Genomic DNA, 14,179 nt, shown 5'->3' with positions numbered 1-14,179 from the left:
ACCATGGCCTTTGTTGAACCAGTTATGGATCACTGGTCGGTGCAAGTGGTTTACACCTACCCATTGAGCCTTGCAGAGCACTCACTCAGGGTTTGGAGTCGGTATCTGGATTAAAAATTCCATGCCTCGACTGGGATCCGAACCCAGTACCTACCAGCCTGTAGACCGATGGCCTGCCACGACGCCACCGAGGCCGGTCTAAACACAACTGGACAAAGGCTGTGGTATGTGCTTTTCTGTCTGGGAAAGTGCATATAATAGATCCCTTGCTGCATTAGGAAAAATGTAGCAGGTTTCTTCTGATGACTAAGTGTCAGAATGTTTGACATTCAATAGCTGATGATTAATTAATCAATGTGCTCCAGTAGTGTTGCTAAACAAAACAAACTTTGACATCTTTAATGTGCACAAATAAATATGTCTTTTTTATATTTTGATTTAAGATCAGAGAAGGAAAGCAATGCTATTCATGTTTATGATGGTAAAGGAAATGCTACTCCGCTACACACACTGGAAAAGTTACACCACAAACCAGTAACAATGATAAAGGTGTGTATTTAAATCACTTATGTATTCTGTGTTCCATGTCATTTCTGTATACAGGTAACATACCAATATGTGATTTTGTGCACAAGCAGTAGTTATTGTATGAGCAATTAAATTCTATAGCAGTGGTCAGGCTGTACATAACAAAGACGGAGATGCAGGGTACAAGATTTCATGCAAACCATGTGTTGGTTACATAACTTTGAGATCATCTCTTTGAAAACTGGCAGGACATAGCTCAGTGATAAAGTGCCCGCCTGATGCACGGTTGGTCTGGGATCAATCCCTGTCGGTGGGCCCATTGGGCTATTTCTCACTCCAGCCAGTGCACCACGACTGGTATATCAAAGGCCGTGGTATGTGCTATTCTGTCTATGGGATGGTGCATATAAAAGATCCCTTGCTACTAATGAAAAAATATAGCGGGTTTCTTTTCTAAGAATGTATGTCAAAATTACCATATGTTTGACATCCAATAGCCGATGATTAATAAATCAATGTGCTCTAGTGGTGTCGTTAAACAAAACAAACTGATTGAAAAACATTTGGTAAGTTAGTGTAGTACAGAGGAGTTGCACAGAAGTGTTAGGATAATCCATGTAGACCTAGCAAAAAGCATGTGAACTAACATTTAGTCAAACTTGATTTCGGTATTATCAAACAGCAGATGTTTTCTAGTAGTTTGTTTTAATGGAGGTTTTTAATACTGTTTTTGGTCATTAGTAGGCTTAGCTGAATCAGTTTATGCATTCACCTGACTACATGATTTACATTTGTAAAAGTTGAGCCATATCTGTTAGTTTGTTTGGGACAATTTAACACTTTCTACATGTAAGCTCACGTGACACTTAAAAAATTGTAAAAAAAATAAAAATTAAAAATTAAAAAAAAGTGTCCACAATTTGCCCAAAACTGATATGGATATCATCCCCACTATTTGTAGCAAAACAAGATAGGTAGGCAGTATAGTACACAGCTTCAGTGAGTTTTAATGTAATGTGTTATTCATGATTTATGCCTAAAGAGGTAATATTTCAATATCTTTATTTGAAGTTAAATTATTTTACTAGATGTTTCTGTGTAACTTACATGAACACACACAGTTGTTTGCAGATTGAGGACATGACATCATACTTGGCATACAAACACGTTAAAGAAGCATCTTTTTCAATTCTCCAAGTGGTCCTCAGATTACTGGTTTTGAACCAAATGTGGGGGTATTCTCCCTTGAATCACAAACATGAATTCACACCAAAAACCCAGACAATTTTTCTAATCCTTTAGATATGAATGGCTTTTATACATAGTTATTCTTAATTAAGTGTTGTAGATATCAAGGAAATAATAAAAATGTATATAATGTAATGCAGTCTACCTAATAAAGGCTAACTTCTCAATACTGACATTTTGGCTTATTTTAATTACCTTCTTTGTCTTAATTGATCAGAATTTAATGGACATGGAGCAAAGTATTGTAAACCAGGAAGAGAATATGTACATATAAATTTTGCATCATTGACACACAGCTTCATGGTGTGAAATTTTTACCTGTGCATTATTTTCATTGCAGATACCAATAGTTCTCAAAATTTACACGTCATGAACATGTGCTAAGGTCCGAATTTGCAAATAAAATTTGCAATATTAATTCAGTTTACAGTACCCTTTCATTTGTTATCAAATAATGCCTTGTATTAGTGATATCTAATCAAATTGCCTGTATTTTTTATTAAGTTTTACACATTGTGTTGAATAATGCAAAAATGTTTTAATATCCTTTAAGAAATTTGAGATCCTGTCAACAAAAATGTTTTATGATACATGGGGGATTCAAATATACACAAAGAAAAAAGTTAAGCACCCCTAGATGTAATTAGTACTGAAATAGCCCCATTCATAAAAACTGCAAATTACGTGATGAATATGTCAAGAAATGGTGTTCCATCGAAATAATAGGAGAGTACAATGACAACTGTGACATCCCACAACAGAACAACATGCACGTCCATCATGCCACCCATGCTTTGCTCAAAATTCAAAAACTGCAATTGTTGCCATTTAACGTCACTGTCTTGCATTGTTGAAGTTTAATCGTTGAATATGGCACGTCAACGGTCATCAGAGGCCCAAAGATGGCGTATTATTGGTATGCATGCAACTGACATGACCTTCAAAAGTATAGGACGTCAACTGGGGTATCATTACACCGTAATCAGCAGACTGATAAAAAAAACACGGGCATGCCAATGCTGTAAAGGATCTCCCACAGTCAGGGAGACCGCGCATGACGTCACAGCGCGAGGGCATGGCCCTGCTTCGGCTCGTACATCATCAACCCTTTGCTACGTCTCCTGTTCTGAAGAGCCAATGGTTACCCAATAGATGGATGTCAGCCAGAACAGTGAGGAATTGTCTGAAATTTGTGGCATTGAAGGCCAGAAGGGTCATCAAGCATCCCTTTTTTGCTTATCATCATGAGAGACGCTGTTTAGCGTGGTGTTTGGCCCAGAGAGGTTGGGATCTGAGGTCCTGGTGAAGAGTCCATTGGTCCGACGAAAGCTGGTTCCTGCTTCATGTCACAGATGGCCGATTGAGAGTTTGGAGACATAAAAATGCTGCCTACACACCCAGGAACATATGACCTATGACCTCGTATGGTGGAGGTTCAGTAGTGGTTTGGGGTTGCCTATCACATGATTGTAAGCTGGATCTTGTCACCATCCAAGACAACTTCAATGGTGATCGGTACATTCGTAACGTCCTGCAACCAGTTGTGCTGCATTTTGACAACCATCCACTCACCACCAGACCTCTGTACATGGATGACAAAGCTAGGCCACATCATTCCCGAGCAGTAACAGTTTTACTCCAAACTGAAGCTGTGACAACTCTGCCCTGGCCGGCCACGAGTCTTGACCTAAACCCGTTAGAGCATGTTTGGGACATCTTGGGGCATTAAGTACAGGCACTGACCCCACCTGTACAGACTCTTGCACAATTAGAGGCAGCTCTTCATCGAGAATGGCAGCAGTTGCCCATGCAGCAGATCAGACGACTTACTGGAGGGATGAGACGAAGGGTGGAAGTTGTCATCCTGGCATGTGGCGGGTTTACCCACTATTGATGATTTGTGTCATGAATGTCATCTATAAACTTCAAATAACATTTTTCATCATCAATCATGATGTTGACTTATGTTTCTGGCTCTGCACCTCCATACTTATTGTGCCTCAGTTTTTGGCTCAAATACAGCATTTTGGAATTCTTTTCAGAATCATGATTAAAATTTCAAAACTGGATACACTTATTATGTTTTCTTACTGTCAAAGACACATTTGTTTTTCCGAGGTTATGTTATCAGGTTTTCAACACCAAACCTTGTAAGACAAGTCATTGTGAAAAATACAGGGGGTGCTTAACTTGTTTCTTTGTGTATATATTGTGTCATTCTTTCAGTGGGGATGGTATTGCACAAGTGGAACTCTGTACAAATGACTTTATTTAGAGTTGGGTACATAAAAATTGTCAATGGTTTCATTCTATGGTATTAAATATTTTTTTGTCTGTTTTCAGTATAACCCTGTGTTTGAGGTAGCTGTTTCTGTAGACAGTGGTGGCATGATAGAGTACTGGACTGGGCCAAACACAGATTACCAGTTTCCAACGAGAGTTCAGTGGTCATATAAAATGGACACCGATCTTTATGAATTTGTCAAGGTTTTTGATATGATATTAAAAAATATATATATATTCAAGTTCTGTTGGCCTTTTATTTTATTGGCTTGTCACATTTTGGCTTATCACTATTCATTATATAAAAGTATCTCACATAGATGTTATATCACTGAAATTTAATTTTATTCTATATTTTTGTTTTAAAGTAAGAAAGCTAAGTTTGTTTAAGATAAGCAACTAATTTTATTTATATGAAATTTTCTTGTGTAATGCATATAGCTGTTATTTACTATGCTTACATTGAAAATAAACCAGATAAAATGTCTTAATTGTGTTTTAATATTCTTTAATACGAACACCAAATCTGTTCTCTTGTATAATTATGACTTCAGAATTTAACATTAATTTTATGTTTTTAGTGCAAGACCATTCCAATAAGTATTGCTTTTTCTCCAAATGGAAAATTTATGGCAACTTTGGCAACAGACAGGAAGGTAAATTAACTTTTGATTAATTAGAATTGTAGAAATTGTTGACTTATTTCTGTGTTTGTAAAACAATAATCACAGTTTGAAAGGTACCTTCACACACTTTGTAGATGTTATTATTAGTTCAGCCGGAGGGGACTATAGGTTACATCTCCATCTGTTCATCCGTCTGTCCCACATATAGTTTTTCCAGATGTTTTTTCTCGATGCCTTGAGATATTGAGATGAAATCTGGTGTATAGGAGATATGAAAATATGTTTTCCAGACTTTTGCATTGTTTTGCATTGCTTGGATATACTGAGATGTAATTTTGTATATAGCTTTATCAAGTACTGTTGCTGTAGGGGACACGTAGTGCTTTAACTGTTGTCTCAGAATGCTGCTTAATTCTAGGGACTGGTGATGTCATTTGCAATATATATTGTAGCAACTGTTTTATTTTAATTTGCATGGCTTGGGCTTAAACTGGATTTACGTGCCTTTATCCTATCAAGGTTCAGGCATGTCCATCTCAAGTGGTTGATCATGGGACAGAAGTAAAAATAGATTTTGCATGACATGCAGTGTCAACATCAAATGTCTCTTAACCTTCTGACTACTGCAGGCAAGATATCTTGCCCAGTGTCACGCAAGCCGACACATTGTATATCACATACAGTACATTCACTCATTCAGATTTTTTCACTGTTTTGCACACTGCACTAACCGGAAATACAAATAGAACAACACTGATCAAGATTAATCATGATAATGGCCTCTAGTTTTTTGTTATGGCATGAAAAATACATGGGAATTTTGTTGAAAAAGTGGTTTTCAGCAAACAATTTCGCTTTAACAACAATAATGGAAAATCGTGGTCATTTTCAGGAACTGATAGCTGCTTGTGACAGCTAATTTAATAAATTTGATAATTTTACCAACAGTGAAAATAACGAAATTTTGCGATGTGAATCATAGTTCCGCTACCCAAAAACATTCTGCTCAGTACACACAGTCATTTTAATCAACATTAACTGATCTAAAATATCATAAAAACTCACGAAAATAATACTTACTGTTTCACATATAAACATTATTTTTTATGTATTGAAAAAAATTTAAGTAAAACTTTGTGAGTAAAATGTTTTCCCCATCAATGTGGTTTTCGTCAAAAATTAATCCAGTAGTCAGAGGGGTTAAAGTTATTTTTTCTTGTGTTTCAGGTTAGAATTTTCAAGTTTTTAACAGGAAAACTGAACAAAGTGTTGGATGAATCTCTCAAACAGTTTACACAATTACAGCAGGTAAAAACAAAAAAAACGTCATCTTTAATTTACCTTAGTCATTGTTTTCTTTTAAGGGGAATGTGCAAAACAAGCTGTTTTAATAAACATTTTTACTGTGATTAATAATTTGACATATGGATTGGATTATATTTTAAATTTAATCACATGATGTTGTTAACTTAGAAATTTTATTGGTTTTTTTTTTGGGGGGGTGGGGGGGTGGTTTGGTTACTTAAAAAAGGTAAATCAAAATCATGTGTAATGTATTTGCTTAAATTCCGATGATTTTGCAAGATTTCCTATGTTAAACAAATTAGTTTCAGACCATTTAATGATATGTTCATCCCTATTTTATAATGGTAGTTTTTCATTACTTTTTGTGGTGTTGTTAAACATTCATTCATTCATTCATTCATTATTTTTGATTTAGCTTCTTTACTGCTTGCTGCAAGGTTAAAGTGACTGTCCTAAGTATGTTGCCATTGTTAAGGTGTTGCCAACTGACAGAGACCTTTCAGTTACTCAAATTATATGTTACGTTTTTTGTTGTTGTGTTTTTTATATATGCTCATCTACATGTATGGCTCGTATTATGGTATGGCGCTGTCCGTCCATCTGTTAACGTTTTCTTCTCCATACCATATCTTGCATACAGATGCATACAGGACCATCAAACCTCACATGTAGGAACAACTTGGGATGGCGGTGTGTCACGTACTATTACTAGGTCACTGTGACTTACTTTTCACGGTCTACTGCACATAATAAATCCTTGTCCGTACCATATCTTGCATACAGATGCATACAGCACCATCAAACCTCACATGTAGGAACAACTTAGGATGGTGGTGTGTCATGTACTATTACTAGGTCACTGTGACTTACTTTTCACAGTCTACTGCACATAATAAATCCTTGTCCGGACCATATCTTGCATACAGATGCATACAGCACCATCAAACCTCACATGTAGGAACAACTTAGGATGGTGGTGTGTCATGTACTATTACTAGGTCACTGTGACTTACTTTTCACGGTCTACTGCACATAATAAATCCTTGTCCGGACCATATCTTGCATACAGATGCATACAGGACCATTAAACCTCACATGTAGGAACAACTTGGGGATGGTGGTTGCTCCAAAACAAACAAACACTGATATTCTAAACAATAAAACATTTAGTGTTTAATTTTAGTCATTAAAGATTTTATTTACAATGGCAGCAAATTCAGGATAGTTTGTGTAATCATTTATAATTCAAAGAACTACTGGGTATATACAACTTACAAGTAAAATGTCAGATATGGGTACTCAGTTATAGTTTAACTATGATGTCAAATATTAATTTCTTTGGATTTTTATGGAACAGCCCTGTGGTGTTTTATTTCTAGAACAAACAACAGTTACCTAATATGGAGTTTGGACGGCGACTGGCTCTGGAGAGAGATTTTGAGAAGTCTGACAGTTTTTCACTCTGCAATATAGGTAAGGTTCTTTAGTAAATACTATAGTCTGTCCCATCCTTTTATAAAATTGTTTTTTGTAAATAATTTTGTTTTGGTTTGATGTAAGAAAAAAAAAAAAATGTGTTTTGGAAATAAAAAATGACAGTTTTTGTATGTAATTAAAAAAATAATTGGTTTTGAAATAAATAAAAACTTTAATACATACCATAGTAAAAAAAACGACGCTTACAATGTTTTGGTCACCAATTTGGTTTATAAACTGGTGTAGTCTTAATACTAGATAACTCTATTTGATTAAATTTACTGCAGAGAAATTAGAGTTATCTCAATAAAGAAAGACTATACTATTCCAAAAACCAAAATGGCAGCTATAACGCTGTAAACATTGTTTTTTTTTACTATGGTATGTATTACAGTTTTATTTATTTCTAAACTGATTATGTTTTAAATTGCACACAAAAGTTGTCTTTTTTTTTTATTTCCAGAACACTTACTTTTTTCTTACGTTTTTTCTTATTTGAGCTGTGAAAAAAGTCTGATTTTTCACAGCTCAAATGAGTGTGATTTCTTTTAGCAGAAAAGATTGTTGTCAAGAGCATGTATAATTGGTGTTATAGTACATAGAAAGATGTGTAGCTTAACTGTCAAATAATTACTTTAATGTTTCAGTATTGAACAAGAGAGTACCCTTTTAACATGCCCCTATACCACTACGGTTTCAGGCAATAACATAAGATTGAACCAGAGTTTGTTTTTTGTGTACTTGTGTCCAATGCAGTAGAGGTTTATGATATGACTTGATGCTAAAAAAATAGTCTTAGAAATACTATTGTTTTTATTTCAGTTTTTGATGAAACTGGCAATTTTCTTCTTTATGCCACAATGCTGGGTATCAAAGGTAAGTTCCAGGTTGTAGTCAGCCTGCAATCTTTGTACTCGTGCATCACATTATTGAAATATAAGCAAAGATCACTTAGTTTGTATGTCATTATATTTGGAACAGTAATGGTTACCTCATACAAAGATAGCTACTTATGAACTTTGAATTCTGATTATTCATCTTTTACATAATCCAAACAGCAATGGATTTACTTATTTGTTGTATGATTTTGCAACTCATGTCTAATTAGACATTGACATTTTCTTCTTGAAGGAACAATTCAGTCAAATATGAATGTTATGTGTTAGAAATATGCACACCTGGACCACCAACACATACTGACACTTTAAGAAATGAAAAATGCATAATTTTAGAATTTAAAAAAAAACCAACATGATTATTCCTGTTAACTTGGGGCAGCCATTTTGTATCTTTTCCATTGTCTCGGATACTCTAGCTGGAATGGAAAGCAAAGTCAGCTCTGGTATGCACAGAGTAAACAAACGCAGTAATTTACAACAATTCGCTTCGCTTTGATCAATCTAACTTGTAAAACAACATAAATGCTCTGATAATATAATAAACTATTTAACTAAACATATTTCAATGTACATTAACAAAACGAAATGGAGTTGCAATATGTTTCCCTCTGCAAAAATCCAAAGAAAAACATGCTTACTAGTTGATAATGTCCATTACCATTTTAGGCGGTGACAGGTTATTTGTTGGAGAACGTTTTAATTTTCTTTAGAAATATGGTGACATGGGTCCTGATCCACTATATTTTCTCCATACTAAACAAAGACTAGTATTAGGAGATATAATAATGCAGCGGATTGGTAAAAAAAAATGTTATCACAATACTCTGTGATATTGATAATACGGGTAGGCCCTACGAATTCTTTTTGTGTCTAGACAGTGGCAATTGCTTGGTCTGGTAATCTACCGGATATACACCTGCCAATCAAGAATCACAGATGGAGGCATCTAAAAGAATAGGCCAATTAACTAAGTAAACAGTCATTTTATGTAGGTTTCTGAAATATACTTCAGCTTAATTCATGGACAAAACAGTTATTTTGATTTGTTTTGTAGCCAGTTTGACAATGGTGATTTATTTTATACTGGAAAAGAATATATATACTTATTGCTGGCTAACTGGGATGGATATTATTACAAAACATTGCGACACATGTCTGTTTCATCATCCCGCAAAAATCAACAGATCGCAACATTTGTTTCTTTATTTCTAAGACTTAATACCTGATGTGACGCATTAAGTTTTCACCAGATGGCATATTCAGTGGGATAGAGCAAAATGGCTGAAATAGCCATCACATGTTTATCATTTTATTATTTAAATATACCAAAATACTTGTTAATTTTAAGCAATAATGTGCATTAAATAATGTTGAGTATGCATACCCGTTCAAAAGCCTTGCCTAATAATCATTCCTTTAATAGACATAAAAGATTCCTCATTTCTCTTGCTGTTTCCTTGTTTCAGTTTTAAACCTGTACACAAATCGGCTAGTCCGTATTCTAGGAAAACCTGAAAACTGTCGTTTTGTTCATCTGGCCCTCTTCCAAAGAAAAAGCACCAAGCCATCAGTGGATGTAGAAATGGTTGCCGCTAACAACCCCATTCTACAGACTGTCATCTTGGATCCAACCTTGTTCTGTTCAGCTTTCAAGAAGAACCGATTTTACATGTTTACTCGCCGTGAGCCAGATGACACCAAGAGGTAACTATACTAACACTGCGGGTCAGGGTGTAATAAGAATGTAATTAGGAGTTTGTTTAGGTTTATTGTGTGCATTTTTTTATTTTTTTTTAAATAAGGCTTCAGACTTTGTTTGACATTCAGCTATAAGAGGAATTATTTTTCAGTGTAATCAGTAGTACAATTTAATTTAATACAAAAGATCAAGATACTTTTACGTATTTAAACAAATTAATTAATTAAAAATTGATAAAATACAAATAGTCATGTTGAATAGACATTGCCATTGAGTTGGTTTTTTACTGTGATTTACCGATGGTTCACCTAATTAATGACCCAACAAAGTATTATTTGAAAATATATACATTTGATTTGCACATAAAAGTACTTTATTTAACTATGTATTTAACCACCATCAGGGCTCACCCTGGATCAAAAATACCTGTAGCCAAAATATTAGCCAAATGGAATTTTTATTAGTCATATTGCAAATGCTTTAGCCAAAATTGTTTTACACAGTACTGTATAGAGTATTTATATATGAATATGAAAATGCATCTTTTTCAGCTAATTGTGTACAAACTGGAATAAATCGGAATAACAAAACCTCAATGGGAGCAGGGGCAGTTAATGTGCTACTTCAATTTTTCAGCAGGGGGGGTGATGCATTATCTTCAGAGTTGGAAGCCAGTACCCAGTATACCCACCCCCACTTCTAAGGCCTATGACATTAAATTAACAAACATACAGAAATATGGGGGTGGTTGGATGTTTATGGAGGGTGTTGTTTTTTCTTTCTTCCTTTTTTCCCAAATAAAAATTAGAGAGATTTTTTTATTTTTTTTTTTAATATAGAGGTCATTATTTCTTTAAATAGCAATCTTTATGTTAGTTTGAATTGCTTCTTCTTTTTTTTAAACTTTTTTAAAGTAACCCATCAATTCCCAACCCCAAACAATTTCATAATTTGTGCCATGTTGTTGCTGTTGATTTCAGCATCGTGTTAAATGCTTATTGTGAATTCTGCTTGCAAAATATCTAGTCTAAGAATGCCGACTTCACAGTTTACTGTATACACAAATATGTTCGTGAATAAAATATACCGCAAAAATCGTAAACACGTTGATAGCAACGCAAATTTAATAACGCACAAACTTATTTCCGATTTGGTCAAATATTATTTCCCTTATAATATATAGTCTTATATCTACATGACCAACCCATATCAGAATCGAGCAGTCAGAGGTCTGCAAGGTCACATGATTCTTTTAACCTGCATGGTCACGTGGATTTGATTGAAGTGACAAACAGTTGGGTATCAGACGGATATTCCTTGCTCATGATATCACGGGTTCCACAATATCGCGGCATTTACGTTTTTGCTTTTTAACACGTACAAATCCCTCTGGTAGCACGCTTATTATTAAAAATTTGATGACAGACAATACACTGTTTTGCCCGTTAACAAATTTGAAGAAATGTAAACATTTTGGGTAAGTATTTATAGTTTTATATCAGAGAGTGTGATTTTACTGACATCCCCATGCTTACAAATAGCCCCAGTACTTACCATACACGCATACAATTCTGCTCTGACAGCTATCCGACTATCGTCTGGTTGTTGACAATCAAAACGAGGCTATGCACGGTCACAGTGTTACTTTATTTAGAACGCACGACCTCTAGAAAAGTATGGAAACATTTAAGGGCCATTCCTATATTTATTGAAAATTTAAACAAAACACATAACTTTTAACATGTTCTATTCTTGGTTTCACTTGATAAATATTGATTATGTAACTGCTGAATCTTACTAATATGATGAACAATTTACAAAATTCAACTATAATAACAGTATGAAATATTTTTGACCATATATTTTACTATTGAAAGCATAAAATGAAATATGTTACTACAATTGAAAAATGAAACGTTTTAAGTTGACTTTTCTTTGTTCTTGTGTTGAAGTTTGTTTTTCTATAGACATTACCTGTCCTCAAACAAGTGCACCTCCCCCCCCCACGCAAGTGGTCTGGTCCGAACATCCCAACAGCCAATGGGATGGCCTAAATTCTTCTACTGCATACTGCTCTCTAGTTCCGGTCACATGACTGTAACTTCCTTCTTTTTCTCTTCGCTAAAGGGTCTGGACGTCCTTTTGCTTGGCTCTGTTTGGAGTCAACTTTTTTATAAGACCTTTGGTTTTGTATTCGTGTTTGGGTGAAATGTTTTTCACCTTAATTTTCGTTAGCTTTCGTATGTTTCTTTCGCGTATTTCGCTTGACTTTCCAAGCGTTTAATTACATGAAATGTTGTTATATTGCCGGTTGTCGTGTCAGACGCCATTTGCAAAATGGCGTCTGTATTGACTGGCCTTGTGTTGGGTGGAATGTTTTTCACCTTAATTCGTTAGCATTTGTATGTTTTTCGCGTATTTCGCTTGACTTGCCAAGTGTTAATTACATGAAATGTTGTTATATTGCCGGTTGTCGTGTCGGACGCCATTTGCAAAATGGCGTCTTTGTTGACCGGCTTTGTGTTTGTGTCATGGATTCTTTTTCTTTCTCTTTCACAGATTGAAAACTTATTATCATGTCGGATGTTAATGTTCAGCGACAGGTACGAGCGTGTTTACGCTGTAAAAAGTTCACTGCAGGCGGCGACCCTCATGATTTATGACCGGGTTGCCGTGTTCCTTGTAGCCTCTCTTCGAGATGCGACCTGTGTTCGGGCCTGTCTACTGTCGAGTTCGCGGCTTACTTGAAGGTGGTGTCGGCGAGAGCCAAGAAAGTGGAATCTTCGCCGTCAATTGCGGACTCCGTAGCAGATGTATTACGTTCGATGCTACCCACTATGCTGAAAGAGACCATGGCGTCGATGGCGGCCTTACCAGAACCGGCGGGTTTGGGGTCAGGTCCGGTTGAAGTCCCCTCTTCGGGGGGTGCGGCTCCAGGACGCAAGACTTCAGATGACGCAGCCCTCTGACAAGCCGACTCAATCAGTTAGACGTTCCACGGCCTCCAAGGATCACCGATCTTCAGCGGGGAAGTCATCTTCGGCGCAGCGGAGCCGGGCCCGTAGCCGTTCCCCACGACCTGCACGGCTCCCTACGGGTTCCGTGGATCGGCAGCGCAGACCTTTTATTGAGGCTTCAGAGGGTTCTCGACGGGACTGTCCACGGTCCGGTACGGTCCGGTTTACCAGTGACTTCTGTTTCGGCGGATCGATTAGCCTGTGCTCGAGTGCTTCGAGACTTTGGAGATGCAGCGCCTACAGCGGTTTCCATCATTGATGAGCCTGACTCTCCTGACCATATGAATATGAGGGATTGCTTGGCGGCCGTCTATAACATGTTGCCGTCCTTGCCACATCCACCAACGCCGTCCAAGAAGGGACCGACACCGATGATAGCGACTGATGTCCCTCCGGAAGATGTGGTGATCCGTTCCTTGGCAGCCGGTACACTCGTATCCGAGGTGGCGACAGATTTAGACCGCACTTTTAAAGACACAGCGTCTTTCGTCGCCTTCCCGTCTTGGGGTCACCGTATGTATCCGGTGTTTGACATGCCCTTTACAGATGGAGCTCCGTCTTTGGATGAAGATGTTCACCGTCTTGGGAAGTCATCGACCGTGGATTTAACGGACAAACAAGTACAAGCCATGGATACTGCCCAGAGACGTTGCTTGTTTGTGTTATCTTACTTGGACGTTTTCCTTGCTGCGATGGCCACCCAGGCAAAAGATGCACGGTGCTACGCGCTGTTTCAGCAATCGGCGCAGATGCTAGCTTTCCTGACGTCTTTGGTGACTTCGATGTCCTCGATGTTGATGCAATACCGTCGCCAGGCTTATCTGAAAAAAGGTTTCTGAAGTGGTGAAGGCCAATGATAAGGACCAACAGTCGACAGCAACTGTCAAAGCGTTGCAACTTATTTCGACGTTGGAATCCACGAAGCGAAAGTCTACATTCACACCACAACCACCATCTAAGCGCTGGAAAGGTTCCTTTCGAGGTCAACCTTCTCGACGGTTTCCGGTCAGACGACCATCCGGTCCGCCAGCTCGGACCCAGGGGAAGCCTGGTCGACGTTGACGCCAGCCAACAGATCGTGGACTGCTCAGATTGCTT

At 37.0% G+C, this 14,179-nt stretch overlaps 1 protein-coding gene across 3 annotated transcripts in view; it reads left to right on the top strand.

The window, feature by feature from the left end:
• LOC121374017 (peptidylprolyl isomerase domain and WD repeat-containing protein 1-like) overlaps nt 1-14,179 on the top strand; it is a 69,112-nt gene that overhangs the window by 29,754 nt on the left and 25,179 nt on the right. For all 3 annotated transcript variants that reach the window (XM_041500888.1, XM_041500889.1, XM_041500890.1), the window contains 7 exons: nt 444-549; nt 4,120-4,263; nt 4,641-4,715; nt 5,913-5,993; nt 7,370-7,463; nt 8,289-8,342; nt 9,832-10,069. In XM_041500888.1, the coding sequence (XP_041356822.1) occupies nt 444-549; nt 4,120-4,263; nt 4,641-4,715; nt 5,913-5,993; nt 7,370-7,463; nt 8,289-8,342; nt 9,832-10,069 (792 nt within the window). The remainder of the gene's footprint in view (nt 1-443; nt 550-4,119; nt 4,264-4,640; nt 4,716-5,912; nt 5,994-7,369; nt 7,464-8,288; nt 8,343-9,831; nt 10,070-14,179) is intronic.

The sequence above is a fragment of the Gigantopelta aegis genome, chromosome 6, assembly GCF_016097555.1.
Source record: "Gigantopelta aegis isolate Gae_Host chromosome 6, Gae_host_genome, whole genome shotgun sequence".
NCBI lineage: Eukaryota > Metazoa > Mollusca > Gastropoda > Neomphalida > Peltospiridae > Gigantopelta > Gigantopelta aegis.
This window is presented reverse-complemented; position numbering and strand designations above follow the sequence as displayed.